Here is a 16,367-nt window from a genome sequence, read left to right as displayed (position 1 = left end):
TCCGCGCTGATGGTCATCATAAGTTATGGTCTCTTCAGAAAAAAACAAAAAAAGGGCAGTGAGAGGGTTATTTTCACATGCTCTTGCAGGTCAGCATTAACAAATGAATGATTTTTATGCAGGAAGCAACCTCGGTTTAGGTTATTAAAACCGCTGAAGCGTGACAGGGCTGAGGTGACGTTTCTCCTCACCCTCACTTATCCACTTCCTCTTTCTTTGTGTCACTTTGTCTGATTTTCTGCCTGTCTGTTTGTTTGTTTTAGGAGACACATGTGCCCTTCCCTTCTCCTTTCTCTCTCTCAACCACACTCACACGAGTAAAAACAAAAAAAAAACCGACTTTTATGGCACGGTTTTATGGACTGGTAGCAAAGCAAGCTGGTCCGTTTTTCAACAATTGTCCTCTTGTGAACTATAGGGAGAGAGAGAGAGAGAGAGAGAAAAAAAAAGGATCCTAATCACACAGCTTCACGGCTCACGCTGCCCATCAATCAGTCCTGTCTGCGTCCTCAACATCTGCATGTGCGTATGAAAGAAACAGAAAAAGACAGAGGGAGCTGTCATCACACCAAACCTCTGCTCTATCACAAAACTAAATCTAAATATTAGAGACGACAGTGCCGTCATCTTTTTCCACTCACACTACACACTTCCTTTTCTACCGACCTTTTCAAAAAACATGTGACACACACGTGCGTACAAACAAAATTCCTCCACCACCTCTGAATTCCTTAGAATCTGTCCAATCCGGCCCGCAGGATCAATTCGTGAAAATTTCACAGTGTGTTTTTTCTGTGCAATGCTGTATTTTTCAGTTCCAGATCCATGTGACCTAATGTTTTGTCCCTTTATAAATCCACTGTGGTCTTATAAGTTGTAATGCACATGTGCAATTGCTAAATTAAGCATAGTATTGTTATTTTTCACAGGACATTTCATGGTTGTTTTATAAAACAAAGGGGAAAAATAGGAGTTGTTCTTGTTGTTTATAGGGTTATTATGCTATTATTTTACTGCTCCGACCCACTTGAGATCAAATGTGGCCCCTGACATAAAATGAGTTTGACACCACTGGTTTAACCCTTAGTGCCATGGGAATAATACACAACCCCTTATATGGACATCCTGTGTGTGTGTGTGTTCATAGATCACATATTCAGCTTTAAAGCTGTTCTTATCTTTTCTTTTTGTTCATAAAAACGAACCAAAAGTGAACTTTGAACTGTGACGTATTTCCAAATTTCACAAATTCCATCTGATTTTAAAGATTTTGAGTACTTTTTGCTCAGGTGTGTTTATATAGTTGTTGAAAACTGAATTGCCTATAGGTTGTGCAGAAAAAAACACACGATATAAGATGCTCTATATTGCACTTTTTTTTATACCCTCTGTATATAAACTAAGGGTTAAATGTACTAGACTGGGAGGCAGGTGACTATCGAGGAGGGTAGAGCTATAATGAGTAACATCTTCACTCGGCCACGTTATCGCCACGCCACGTCACTCATGAGGTCCTATTCAATATCGTTACCTTTTGGTAAGAGAGTGTAGAGAGAAACACAGTGTTGTGTGTGTGTCCTTTTGTATTCTTTAAGGCATATTGTATAGACACCTGAATGTGCACTAACACTCACACGCACACACAAGCATAGTGGCTTATCTTTTGGAATAAGAAAAGGGGCTTGTCAGGATGGCACATTGTGTGTGTGTGTGTGTGTGTGTGTGAGGGGAAGGCAATGTGCATTAGGGCGATTACAATATCAGCCGACTCCAGATGGAGGCAGGAAAATAAACAGTGGAGAGAGCGAGGGAACAGACATCATGAGAAGAAGCCTAGAGAGATTCTGTGTGTGTGTGTGTGTGGCAGTCTGCCTGTATGTGATACACTTAGAGAAAGTGAAGTTAATTAGCAACTCAGTCCCAGTCTATATACAGAGGACTAAGAGGGCAGTGTGTGTGTGTTTGCACTACGTTGCCCTTCACAGGTTTATATCAGTATGCGCCGTATCCCCGTGAACACTCGCGGACACAGGCTACATCCGTCGCCGCCGCCGCCGCCACTGCACTTTTATTCATTCGGAAGCTTTTTTCCAAGTGCATCAGCTCCATATCAGAAGTAAAAGTGACTGAAGGTAAGCGTTGACAGAGCTTTCACTCCAATCTGGTTCAAAGGTGTCCGAGAAAAACGTGTAAGTTTATAAAACAGGCATCTCTGGTGGTAAAGGCAGCGTAGTGTGTATGCAGCCAAAGGTAGCCATTGTTCACCTGTCTCTGTGATACTGAGGAGGATGGAGAAGTCGCATGTGTCCGCTGAATTCCCATCAAAACAGTCTCCTCTTTTGCTAAACAGCTCTGAAGTGTAAAAAAACCTGCGAAGACTTTACCGTGTCTATGAAACGTGATGAATCGTCAGACTCTGGCCTATTGGCTCCTTCCTCAGTTGCCCTATAAGTCTCGTGTTATCTCGAGTAAAAACATGAAAAAGGCCAATAAAATCGGTTTGTAGTGCTCACTGTTGACTTTGACATTAAATAATCCCCCCGCCCGTCCGCCCGCCCCCCCCCCCCGTAAAAGGCCAACTCACAGCCACAATAAAGCGAGGCCGCCCTTGCTTTTGTGAGAGAGCGAGCGCGCGCGTGCACTCAAAAGAAAAACAACACACGCAAACATACCTGCGAGTCGTTCTCTGCCACTGCTGCTCTTTCATGGGTGATGAAATTCAATAAGCACTGAAGAGAACTGCCCTCACGCTGATAACCATCAATGGGCCTATTGATCTACAAGGACACAAGTGTGTATGTTTGTGCACGCACACACACACACGCACGCACACACACAAGCACCAGTTCCATCTATTATTCACTCTGGGACTTGGTAACAGACAGCTCTGAATAATCATAACAGATCTATACATCTTGACGGAACGGTGTACACAGCTCACATTTGCTCCGTCCACCTTTATGGACATTATATTACAGCTCAGTCACTGAGGCCGGAGAAAGCATCAAACATGAGAATCAACAGCATTTATGCCAACTATCAGACCAGATTATAATCATCTGATATGTGTAGTGTATAGGACAGCAGTATTTAATACCAAAATCATACATAAAATCATTTAAAATGTCTCCATTTGCTATCAATTCCCCCCTCTTATACAGACTGAAACAGGTAATAATTGCAGCGTACAGTAACAGCCACTCCAAATAAGGTAACGTGTGTTTGTTTCTGCATTAAAAAAAAAAGAGAAAGCTGTCTCTATATAAGCGCAGTTAAACAGAATATATTTCCCGGGCAACATAGTGCACGACTGCATTAGGAGAGCTTTGAATAAACAGGTCTCCTGGTGGGTGAATCATTTGTCTAAATGTAGCAACAACAAAAAAAAGACTTCCACCTGATACAGAAATACACAAGGGGCCTTCACCGTGTGGCCTGCAATATTAACACTGTTGAGTCATCATCACTTATTCACCGTGTATCAAATCTGGAGTGCGTCCAAACGTGAGCGCGCGCGCGTGCGTGCATGCCGTACTTAAAAGAAGAAGCTTTGTGATATAAGATCGGCGTAAACGTGCTTATGTGAGGTTTTTCCTCGTCTGAGTAACAGTCATTTGCTGAGATGCTGCATTTGCTGTAGTGAAGTAAAAAAAAAATGCAGATATGGAGTGTCATCACACTTCTTTTTTTTTTTCCACCTGACAGCTTTTGCTTTTCCGTGCATCTGCGTATGTGTGTGTGTGTGTGTGTGTGTGTGTGTGTGTGTGTGTGTGTGTGTGTGTGTGTGAAGGTGATAATAAAATGGCTGCCATCATTTTTTGCAAGGCCACATCCGTGTCTGCGAGCACTGGTCTGCTGCAGTTAACCCCTACATGTGTGTGTGTGTGTGTGTGTGTGTGGGGACAGGTGTGAGGCAGGCTGCCGGCTGGGCAGATGGCTGATTCTGCAGAGCCCCAAACTGTTAGCAACTCACATTAATACAAGCCTGTTTATACAGCGGCGCGCACGTGCGTGTGACAACACACACACACACACACACACAGTGATAGCCCGCAAACAGCTCTTCCCCTCATCACCAGCTTTGTTTACCTTTCATTTACTCCTTCTCTTTTCTGTGTTTCGCCTGCTCTTTATCTCCATAAACACACACACACTCCAGGTATAATGGTCTTCTCAGTCAGGGCACTACTTTAATGGAAGCCCCCCAAGTGATTAAAGAATAGACAAAAAAAAACAGATGACACAGTTAATGGTGCCCAATTTGAATCCTGCAGCAAATAATAATGAATTATGTCAATTATAATACTGGAATATATTGACTTGAATGACACATAATGAATCCCAGTTTCTAGAATACTGACAACATCTTCCTTTTTCTACATGTAGCACATCACAGGCAGAAGCAGCAGCTTTTGAAAGCAGTTAACAATCGCTCTCTCGGAAGCCGACAAAGCTTTGCATTTGACTATCCGGCCTGCATAGAAATATCCAAAGCTCTGTGTGTCTCCAGGAGAGATGTTTTCCTTCTTCTCTAATCCAAACCATGACAACAGTTCAGCGAGGAACATGGACAGCACTGAGCCCAGCAGCCTCCCTCGCTAACCCAGTTTTTTCCCAGTCGGGGTAAACATTCCCACCGGAGTAAAAATAAAGCACGAACCCTTCAATTGCAACTCTACGCCACTCCGTTTAAAAAAAAAGGAATCTGTTTTCTTTCTCTGCTATTTTTTATGCTCATGGTCGTGTGAGGAGGACAAAGTCGCAGCGGGTGGAGATGGAAACTTCACATGGACCAGAGAAGATGATGTGTTGTAACAGATCTTTTAAAGGATGTTTTAAAAAAATAAAAAAATAAAAAAATAAATGACAACTTGCTTTCCAGGAGAGGAGCTGCTGCATCCAAAAATCTTGAAACTAAATTGGAAACACCAGCAAACAGAGTTTCTGGGAAAAGAATGACTAATCACAAAATATGTAGATGTTTCTTTTTTTTTCAGCTACAGAGGTGAAGGTTACTTTCAGATCTTGACAGATCTAAGGAATGTCGTCTTATACTTGACCAGGGAGTCTCCTGTTGCCCAAGGACGTCTCACCATCCTGCACAGTTCAAAGCTCGTGAATCGATAAGTGCTTTGAATGTGGCACAGCGGGGACAGCTGCGCAATGATGTCTCCATTTAACCATCTGAGCTGGTCATTTGTGGAGCGCTAATTATTCTTTGTCACGAGCCGATTATTGCAGTTATTATTGATCATCAGATTCCACAGTGTCCACATGGGTTTTAATGTTGTAAAGTAATTTCTTTAATACATCGTTATGATTTATAATAATAAAAAGTGGTATACAAAAAATGGCTATGAAAAATAAAAATCGAATTCTGTAAATTAATTAAAATACAGACTAATTTGTTTGAATTCCACACGTGCGCATTTTCACTGTTTACCAACGTAAACATGTTAATTTACACTAAAACACCGAAGGAAATCAGCGTTTTCGTGGTGCCGCTGTGCGTAGTTTGGCGCACAACAAGGCGCAACTGTGGACACGACAAGCAGCGCAGAAGGAAAAGAGCTCCACTTACACTGAAAAGAGGCAGAAATTCCCACCATACGGTTCGTTGATGTGAGAGGGCTAAATAATTTCCAGTCCTTCTGATTACGCGCGAGCTCCAGTCTGTGATCCACTTTGTATCGGGAGGAGGAAAAGCTGCGGAGTCCGGTCCAGCTCTCTGCGTGTTACACTTCCAGCAGCTCAGAAAACGTGGTTCAAACTCCGACTGAAGAAGGAGGACAGTGAACGAACAGCCACTGGGTTTACGCAGGATGGAAGAGTCTTGTAAGGAGGAGGAGAGATGAGAAAGAGATGGAGAGGATGGATGCAGCAGTGCGCACGACACCCTCGGATTCTTTTTTCTTTTTTTTTCGACTCGTCTTTGCAGTTTTTCCTCAGGAATCTTTCAAAACGTGGAGTTGATCAAGGTCGGTAGAAATCAAGTCTTTCAAAAAAATGTGAGAGAAAAACATGCAGACAGCCTCGACACCGGGGCTCCCTGTTCTCTGCGGAGTAGCTGCACTCTGCCTCCAGTCGGCGGTGCGCAGCAGAGCCAGGTGGCGGTGGGCGGGACTGAAGCGCCACTGAGAAAGAGGAGGAGGAGGAAGAGGAGGAGGGGGAGGAGGAGGAGGGGGAGGAGGCGACTGGGCAGAAGCCAGCATCTGTGTGTCCTAAAACAGGTTGGAAAAATGCAGGGTCGGGTCAAGTCGAGGTGTTTTCTACAGTGGATCCAGAAGCGTTTTTCACGTCAAGGGCTCTCAGGGAAATGACGCCCAAGGGCACACGAGAATGTGTGTTAATCAAAGTAAAGGACGGATAAAGATGATTCTACTGTTCACACAACCTGGTTTGTGTTCTGAATGAGGAATGTGGATTTCGAAAAAGAAAACGTGCGTATGTGTTTTGGTTTTCATCCATCCATCTTGCCAATCCCAGCTGACAAGCGGGGGGAACACACTGGACAGGTCTCCAGTCCATCACATGGCCACATAGAGGGGGTTCCGTGTGGACGGAGATATTTCCTGAAACGATGTTGTGTTGTACTGGGAAATTTTTTTGGAAACGTCAAAGAAAAAGATAAATTACGTTTTGTGCCGTTTCCATCGTGGCCTTAGAGTGTCCCATTTGCCTAATCTCTAAATCTGCGTGTTTCTTTCGACCGTGGGAGGAAACCGGAGAACCCGGAGAAAACCCACGCACACACGGGGAGAACATGCAGAAAGTCCCTTGTCTGTTGTTAAAGGTGCATTATGTAATAAATCTAAAGCAACTGGCCATAAAATCCTCCTAATGTGTCACAGAGACTCAGGAATAATGTTCATATAACAAACTGAACTCACCAACAACAACAGTACAGCCAAAATATTTGCATTAAAAAAATATATTTTGCAGACTGCAAATCATGTTTATGTTTGGAAATCATGTTTTGGCATGTGGCGCCACCTACCGCCGTCTACCAATCATTGCAGTCAGTAGAGTCTCAGCTGCCGAGCAACCACGGGTTGCCAGTTACGTCAGAAAATGAAACCTAAAAGACCTCTGTGTTTTGAATTTGAATGTAGTAACCGTTTTTGGCCACATTCTTACATATGGCACCTTTAATCAAACACTGTAAATTAATTAGCTGAGAGATAAGCAGTAGGTATGAAGTAGGAAACACAGTTTACTAAAGAAGGATTAGCAGGCGCAACTTGATGTCGTAAACTAAGATCGCCAAAGCCGTTGATGCATGTTAGCATTTTTGTTGCACGTCAAAAAACGCACACATACACACTCTGACGCAAAGCAACCTATGTGTTGAAGTTTCTGAAAGTGGTGAAACGACAAGAAGTTTCACACGTGCTGCTTCAGCAGCCTTAAAATAGACCAATTCAAGCATGTGTTTGTCAGAGTTACAGCCTTTAGTACACGTCCTCCAGCCTGAAAGACCTGAAATAGCAGCCACTTGTTGTCTTGGTTGCACTAATTAACACTGGTTATGGTTAGGGATTGGTTATGTTATGACTAAAAAAAGAACTTGGTTAGGGTTAGGGCAAGATGGCGGTGTGGGTTAAAATAAGTACGTTGGTTAAAAATAACAGGCAGCTGAGTTTGAGGTGTGTTTGAAAACAGTGAAAATCATTGCTTTCGGATGGAAGACAAACAACAGCCTTTGTGTGAAAGTCGCGTCGGTGCGTCGGCGAAAACAAAATCCATTAAAATAGAATTTCTGTGTTTAGTCAGAACAATCTAACAAGACACCGACGAGGAGATGAACCATAACATCATAGGATCTGTGTGAAACAATGAGACTGAAACTTTCTGTCAGACAGTCGTGAGAACAACAACTACAAAAGAAACACCATATTTACATCTTATATTCATGGTATGGGTTTGTTAGTTAGTTAGTTTCTTTTTTTAATATTATACAAAGATGTGCCCAGGTAGGTTATTGAACAGTAGTGGATGTTTATGTATACACACAGTTGTCTGGATCAGGGTATCAGGTATATTAAAGGTCCCATATTATGCAAATATTTGGGACTCTGGAGGCCCTATCAGTCAGCAAAGTGTGAAAAAAAGATGACTCACTCATGTTTTTGTGGTCCTCCTCAGTCTTAGTACAGGAGATAAAACACGTGATGTTGACTTCCGCACTAAATGGGATGTCACAATGCGCTAAATTCCTGGAATTGTTGTTGCCTCGCCGAGCTCCGATTTGTCCGTAACACACAAGAGTGCTGGTGAGGGCAATGACATCCGAAAACCGGAAAGTCCGTGAAGTCCGCGAAACGTTCTATTCTTGGCTCCACAGTGCAGCACAGAGTTCTACACAAACTTCCAGCCTCAGAGGATTTATCTGTCCGGTGTTACATATGATGGCAATGTGCCTGCTAGAGCCTGCAAATGCTCACTTTTCCAAATGCTAACTGCTGTTAGCTCCCAGTATCCTCTGTGGCTGATGTCATTTCCTGTCCCTTAAGTTTTGTTTTACCAGGGAACTAGTTTAACTTGGAGAAATAGGATATAATATGGGACCTTCAAGACCGAAAACACTAAAAATATAGGCGATAGTTGAAAACACACGTCGCCCAGCCAACTGTCAATAAATTTGCACTCACCCATAGTCGTAGAGTAGCAAGCAACCATTTATATCGGCACCTCTGTACATCTCCTTCTTAAAGTCCTGCGAGGAAAAGAGAAAATAATAGCATTAAATGGTCCTTGCCCCCCAAAATGTAAGACCTTTAAGTAATGTATTTAAGACCAGCATTTGACATTTATAATGAATTTAAGACATGTAAAGGCCTTCATTTTAGATCCATGAATTTATTTCATGATCTTTTAAGGATGTGCAGACACTTGACTTCTAATTGTGAAAACCCAAAGGGACAATAGTCAGTGTCCACTTGACTTGTCTGACTCTACCAGATTAAGCCCCTTATTTGCAAAGAATAGGATCGTGGAAGTCTTTTCTGTGTTGTTTTATCACGTGCGTCATTCCTACGTTGGACACAATGGGACAGACAAAAACACCGCGGCGTGTCCTTCACCGCCACATTCACACAGCTTCAGTAGAGCTTCAGGACAGGACAGTGACACGAGCCCCCGATTCTAGCAACCAACATGTCATTTAATGTACATTTATATGATTTTTTTTTTTTAGTTTGTTTGTATTTTCTAATTTTGGACCGTGTGGTGTGAAACACTTGCTGAGACAGCAGCGGGGTGTCATGGACAGTAACCAGCAACGTTGAGTGCTTGAGAAGCCGGTTGGCTGTTGTGAGTGTGTGTACACTCACACTACCGTTCAGAAGCTTGGAGTCACTTAGAAATGTCCTTAATTTTGAAGGAAAAGCACTTTTTTTTTTCAATGACTATAACATTAAATGAATCAGACATACATTGTTATACATTGTTGATGTGGTAAACGACTATTCTAGCTGCAAACTTCTGTTTTTTAATGGAATATGTACATAGGTGTATAGAGGCACATTTCCAGCAACCATCTCTCCAGTGTTCTAATGGTACATTGTGTTTGCTAATCGCGTTAGAAGGCTATTGGATGATTAGAAAACCCTTGAAAACCCCTGTGCAATGATGTTAGCACAGCTGAAAACAGTTTTGCTGGTTCTTTGATGAAAGGGCAAATATACTGGAATAAAAATCATTATTTCTAATCTTGTCAATGACAATATTTGTATTCATTTTGCAACTCGTTTGATGAATAAAAGTGTTACATTTAATGGAAAACACAAAAAAAAAATGTATAGGTGACCCCAAACTTTTGAACGGCAGTGTACATACATAGACTGTATCTTCCTGAGCTGAATAAGGCACAGACGCACAGACACACTGGCCTGCAGTAACTTAAGGCAAACACTTTCCCTGCACCATCTGGAAGTCATCTCGCCTGCAGAGCCAGTGAAAAGCACGGAGCATAAGCTGCGTTTACAACTCGGTGATAACAACTGGTCCACTTGAACTGCACGGCTGAACAAGTCATGCACCATAGCCCGTTCATAACATCTCATAAAACATTGAGCTCTATGTGGCGCTCGTCTTTTTCTATTATATTCTATACTGCAGTGTCCGCATTCTGGCTGAGACAACACAACAACAAGAAGATCATGTCGGTGTTTTACACAAGAAGTGAACTTCACCGCCTGTTATTTCTTCATGAAGCTTCGATAATGCTGAAATACAGATGAAATTTCACTCAATGTTTTTTTTTTTTAATAATCCTTAATGGACCGTCATCAAGAGAAGCTTTGACGTTCATCTGCCGGTTACCATTATGTAAAACAATGAGTGAATTGTTAGCGAACCAACATGGAGCTCATTGTTCCCTCAACACCATCTCAGTGGGGAGAAGATGATGCCATTAATGGCAATTGTTTGCAAACGGTGCCATTGTGCATTTCTCTCTTTCAATTTGCCTTTTTTTTTTCCTTTCACCCTCATCTCTCCCCTTGTGTCATCTGGAGCACTTCAGCGGTGGCTCGCATTGTTCTCAAAGAAAATGCGGATAGATACGGCCACTCTTGATGATTTACTTCTGTGTTCCATTCTCGATCCTTTTTGTCAGTGTCGCGTTATTGGCAGGGAGCGTGCGCAGGGTGTGTGCGAGTAGAAGGTGAGGGATGGGAAGGAAGGAGGAGGGTGAAGGTGGGACGTTAAAAAAGACAGAAAAGAAGAAGTTTGTGGCAAGTGCACGTTCTGAGGAAAACACGTGACCTCCGACTCGGACGAAAAGAAACGTCAGAAAGAGGCGCAGAAGAAATGTGGCCCGCTCCAAAAATGTGATCAGAAAAGCCAGCGAGGGGCCTTGTGGATGCCGTCACTTCTCACCTAATTTGCGTCTGCGGGTTTATTCTCAAAGAGCTGGTCCTTTCATGACAATCACAGCGAAACATCTTGACGGCCGGAGGCACAAGGATAGGCGTTGAGGAAACCTGCAAGGGAAAAGAGAATAGGGCAATGATCTGTGTGTGTGTGTGTGTGTGTGTGTGTGTGTGTGTGTGTGTCCTGTGATAACGGCGCGTGAGAGCAGGAAACACACAGTGCCTGTTTTTGCTGCAGGGGTTCCTGGAAGTCAGCCGCCCAGTGTGATCGGCGACACACACACGCGCACACACACACACACACACACACACACACACACACACACACACACACACACACACACACACACACACACACACACACACACACACACACACACAGGATACTTCGCCTCTGAAAGGGAAAAACATGCTGTGCCTGATACATGTGCACATAGACAAGCAGACTTCCTGCATTTTCCCACCTACTGGGCGGCCACCTGTAACACACACACACACACAGTCACACACACACACAGATATAAGTCGGGAGTTGACAGTAAACAAGCACCAATCGAAACCCCCTCTAATTATCTGACACTGGATCAACATGGCCCGAGGCCGAGCAGCCGATCACCGTCGCAAACACCACCGACCGGTGACAAAAGCGACAGGAAAAGAGGAGACATGATTTAAGTGAAGCGGATCACATAGTTCTGCATTTTCTTGTTTATACAGGAAATGAAAGAAAACAGGTCAAGAGTGAAAGAGTCGGTGCTAAAAAGCTGCTATTTCCATAAAATGGAAGCCGATGAATATTTTGGCTTCACCTTAACATGCTGTAAGCAAATAACGTTGTCCACCTTACACAGCGGTTGTTAAGTTGTTGAGAGGATTTAAAAAATGAAATGGTAATGGTGATAGAAATTAAACGCATGGTGCATGCAAGTTTTTCTTAAGTGCCCACTTTGTGCACTGCATAAATGCCCTGATTTCAGAGTACGGCAAAACTTTTGAAGAGAAGTGGGCTGCAGCGCCAAGCTAATAAGTCTTTTTGGACCGAGGAGCGTTCAAGGTAATAACAGATAACGGTGACTCAATAGAGATTTGAATGGTGACGAATCTGTGGCAGAAATAAAAAGTAGCATTGATGAGACAAAAGGTTACCAATCTGTCAAGGGAAGACTTAATACTTTTATTGAATTCCGTTTCAGGATTAATTGGTTGGAATGTGCACATGGAGAGAGGCAGACATTGTGTTAAGCACTTTAGATTTAACCCTTCGACACCTTTAAAGCCTCACAATGTCCATCTGGACTTTTCTTCCTTATTTTAACCATAAAAGGGCTAGAAATTATCCTGTGAGTAAGTGTTTTTGCCCAATTTTCTAAAATAACTTTCAATATCTGGCATTTATTGCATTAACAAAAACAAAATCTGATTATGTGCGTTAAATGTGAGCAGTATACAACATAATGTTAGATTCTTTGGGCCAATTCCAATTCCTATCTTAACCCTCAATCTTAACCCTCAAGCTCAACCCTTAATCTTAACTGGCCCTCAAAACTTCAAAAGTGTTGAGGGTTATTTTGTCACTTAGAAATGCGACACCCCTTAAATGCAGATACGTCTTCAGACTGTGGGGGGCAGAATAACGCGAAAGCTGCGTCCAGTCTGTCAACTCCAAAAAAGAAGAAGAAGAAGAACACATTTATGTCACGATTATTTATTACGAGCCGTTTGTCAGTCAAGTTATTAGGTTGTCAGTTAGTTATAAGATGATACTCATTCAAATACCACAACCACGGACATATTCAGCTGACAGTTACCACACACCACGGCTTATTGAATGGTAAACGATAGCAAACGATCGCTTTGTCCGCACCGGCCGAGAAAAGATCGTAAAATAAAAATAAATGTTACGCAACAATAAAGTAGTAAAGTAATAAAAATATAAATAAATATACATTTAAATCTAAATGTTAAATATAAATGCTAAATATAAAGGTTTCGTTTGAAACTAAATGTTTAGCTAATATGCAAATTCACACTGCCGGTAACCAGATGTACCAAAATAAAAGCTCGAGGTCAGGCTGTTTATACAATCAAATAGCGGGGGAAATAAGCTTGAACATACTATCGTGATAATAACTATCGTAATTATTTATATTTAGCATTTAGATTTAACATTTATATTTAATTATTATGTTTAGATTTTTTATTCAGATTAAACATTGAAATTATATTTTCACAAGAGAAGTAAATATCACAAAATTCACAAATATTGCTGTAAATCTGGTCAAAACTAACATTAAATAAATTCACATGTTTTTTATACATGTTTTTTTTGCTAAATGTGGCAAAAAGTTTCTGTTTATTTTAATGTTCGCAACTTTACAATCTAGCGCCTCATAGTGGAGCTGTAGTTATTAATTGTCATGGGCACGATTTAAGTCATTTATGACAATCTGTGCAAGTCAATTCATTTACCCAGGTCAGATGAAAAGGGATTGTGTGAGGAATGGAATGGAAAGGAAAAGAGGTGCATGATGGGATAGCAGTTGCAGTGCAGCAGCATCTTACCCAGGTACAGTGTCTGGAGAGGGATTTCTCTCCCTCTCACGTAGGAATTACTGAGTTGAGCCCACTGTCTGGCTCGCAGCGAAGAAATAAGTGGGCGAAAAACATCCATGTTTCCTCCATTAAAATGTGCGCGTTCACTTCTGCAGACCAAATATCAGCATATTATAAATATATGAAAGCTAGTAACATTAAACAAACAGATCGTCACCTGAAAGAATAAAAAAATAGAAAATGTTTTACTTTTGTGAAAGTATAGAGAGAGAAACTACAGGCTGAAAATGGCAGTTTACACGTAGATATTTATACGCCTGTCATTGCTTGTCTGCTGGGGCTTAGCGGGTATCCCACAATCCCTTGTGGCTCTGTAGTTTTTCCACGCGCATTTGATGTGAACATGTGAAAAACACATCTCCCCTTGAAACCACGCCGCCGCCGCCACCACCACCACCGCCGCCGCCGCCGCCTCTCTCTTCCCAAATCCCTCTCCTCTCTTCCTCTTCACTCCTCTGTTCCCACCGCTTTGTGAAAGAAAGAAAGGACGAGACGAGAGGACGACAGACAAGACGCGAGAGATGTTCTGTTACTTTCTTTCGTCAATCGCTCCGACAGAGAGTCTGCGCGTCTCTCAGAGCGAGGGAGCAGAAACCTCTGGAAGTTAAGACCTGGGTTTACACCGGGGGGAAGAGGGAGGGATGAGGGAGGGAGGGAATTCATTTGCCAAAAAAACGGGGTCTGTGTTTTAACAACTGGAAGTGTACTCAGTCAATGAGACCTTTACAACACATCTCCAGAGGGTTTTCAAATAGCGTGGGTAAATTAAGAAGCCAGATATTCTTTATGTATCCCTGGGATGCTATACATACACAAGAACTGACAAAGGTGTATAACATTTAACTGCACGTACACCCTACAACAACACTAGATTTTTACTTTACTTTTTGAGCCCGACAACTCTCGCTCTCCACTAATTCACAGAAATGCAACGCAGGCAGTTTCTCTTCTGTGCTTTTTTTTTGTAATTCCCACCACTGTTCGCTTCCACCTGAGCGACGAAATCCCTCTGTCGCGATGTCACTCCGTCGATGAATCCCTCTCTTGAGCCTCTTGATGTGCAGCAAAACAAATGTACAGTGGGACACAAATGATAAAAACTATTCATCGGCTCAGAAGGTAATTAACCACCCAGCATTATTCCTTTGTCTCAGGGAACAGAAGTGTGTTCTCGGAGCGGTGTTGTTTTTACGGCCTCTCTGTTTATTCACGCCAGGAAAGGACGTTTAATACCCTTGGATATATGAGCGCTAAACATTTTCATTCATGGAAATTTCACAACCTCATCAGAACAGCGGTAATTAAATGTTTTCTTACATTTATTTATTTTTTTAAATTACGATTATACTTTCTAGACTATTCAGCTCATTGAGGTCCAACGTTAAATGCTAATTTGTTACAATTTTAACAATAAAATGTTGTTGAGCAGTGTTTTGCAGGTTAACTGAAAGATCACACCAGCTTCTCAGTACAACATTAATGTAAATTCTAACATTACTTATGTTACATGGTCCGACTCCGTCAAGGACTTTTATTTCACTCACAGGTTTAACCCTTTTGTGACCGCATACGTACCTAGACAATTCAAAAACTGCTTGGAACGACCATCCAATCACAGACAAGATTCACTAGCGCATCACACGTTTTTGAGTGTCAGTTTGAGTGTTTTTTTGTTTTTTTTAAACTTAAAATTTTTTTTTAATAAAAATAATAACTAAAACAAGTTTCTGTGATTTTTTAGGTTCTTAATGTGAGCATTTTCTAGTTTCTTTGATGTTTCAGCTTCTTAAATGCGAATATTTTCTAGTTTCTTTTATGTTTCAGCTTCTTAAATGTAAATATTTTCTAGTTTCTTTTATGTTTCAGCTTCTTAAATGTAAATATTTTCTAGTTTCTTTTATGTTTCAGCTTCTTAGTATTTTTTAGTTTCTTTGATGTTTCAGCTTCTTAAATGTGAATATTTTCTAGTTTCTTTGATGTTTCAGCTTCTTAAATGTAAATATTTTCTAGTTTCTGTGAATTTTCAGCTTCTTCAATGCAAATATTTTCTAGTTTCTTTGATTTTTCTGCTTCTTAAATGCGAATATTTTCTAGTTTCTTTGATTTTTCTGCTTCTTAAATGCAAATATTTTCTAGTTTCTTTTATGTTTCAGCTTCTTAGTATTTTCTAGTTTCTTTGATGTTTCAGCTTCTTAAATGCGAATATTTTCTAGTTACTGTGATTTTTCTGCTTCTTAAATGTGAGTATTTTCCCATTCACCTCTATCTGAATGTCTACCTTATGAACCATACAGCAGACAAGAGCTTTGCGCTCATATACTTGTCATTACGGTAAATCCAGACTACCTGATCATGATGATGGTCATAAGAGGGGTAATGAACTTAATGTCTGTAAATGTAGGTCATTTCTGAATGCAGGCAAGGTAATACCACAAAACACAACATGCAAAAAATTACTTTGGATGAATTTTCCCTCTTTCACTCTTTCTTCACACCTTCAGTTAAGTGTGAACAAGTGGAACTTCAGAAGAAACGTGTAGTGCACAACAACGGCTGCATACTACGTGATCGCGAAACGGTGCGTTTTACGAACGGATTTCTAATCGCAGCCAAAGGTTCCTGTGATTGGCAGCAATGCTCCTGGCCCCATCCATCATCATCATCCACCCTGCTATACCGCGCTCGAGGACTCGACTCTCCAACTTCCCCCAAATCATCGTCCAGATGGTCCTCACCGACGCTCGCCCGCTTTACGCACCTGATATGAAGCTATCCGTCATCTAATAACGACCAAGCATTGGCGGTCCCCCAGCTGGGGCCTCTGCTGCGGCACTGGGCACTGGTGGGTAGCGGGAAGGTGTGGTGGTGGTGGTGGTGGTG

At 41.8% G+C, this 16,367-nt stretch overlaps 2 protein-coding genes across 2 annotated transcripts in view; one reads left to right on the top strand and one right to left on the bottom strand.

Moving 5' to 3' along the window:
- runx1t1 (RUNX1 partner transcriptional co-repressor 1) overlaps positions 1 to 5,609 on the bottom strand; it is a gene marked incomplete at both ends in the record, with an annotated part of 56,807 nt that extends 51,198 nt beyond the window's left edge. The window contains one exon of the mRNA XM_083899497.1: positions 5,582 to 5,609. Within this exon, the coding sequence (XP_083755623.1) occupies positions 5,582 to 5,609 (28 nt within the window). The remainder of the gene's footprint in view (positions 1 to 5,581) is intronic.
- tinagl1 (tubulointerstitial nephritis antigen-like 1) overlaps positions 1 to 16,367 on the top strand; it is a 516,891-nt gene that overhangs the window by 211,740 nt on the left and 288,784 nt on the right. The gene's annotated exons all lie outside the window — the stretch shown is intronic.

The sequence above is a fragment of the Microchirus variegatus genome, assembly GCF_963457635.1.
Source record: "Microchirus variegatus genome assembly, chromosome: 13".
Lineage (NCBI taxonomy): Eukaryota > Metazoa > Chordata > Actinopteri > Pleuronectiformes > Soleidae > Microchirus > Microchirus variegatus.
The sequence above is the reverse complement of the archived record's forward strand: the minus strand, read 5'-3'. Positions and strand labels throughout refer to the sequence as shown.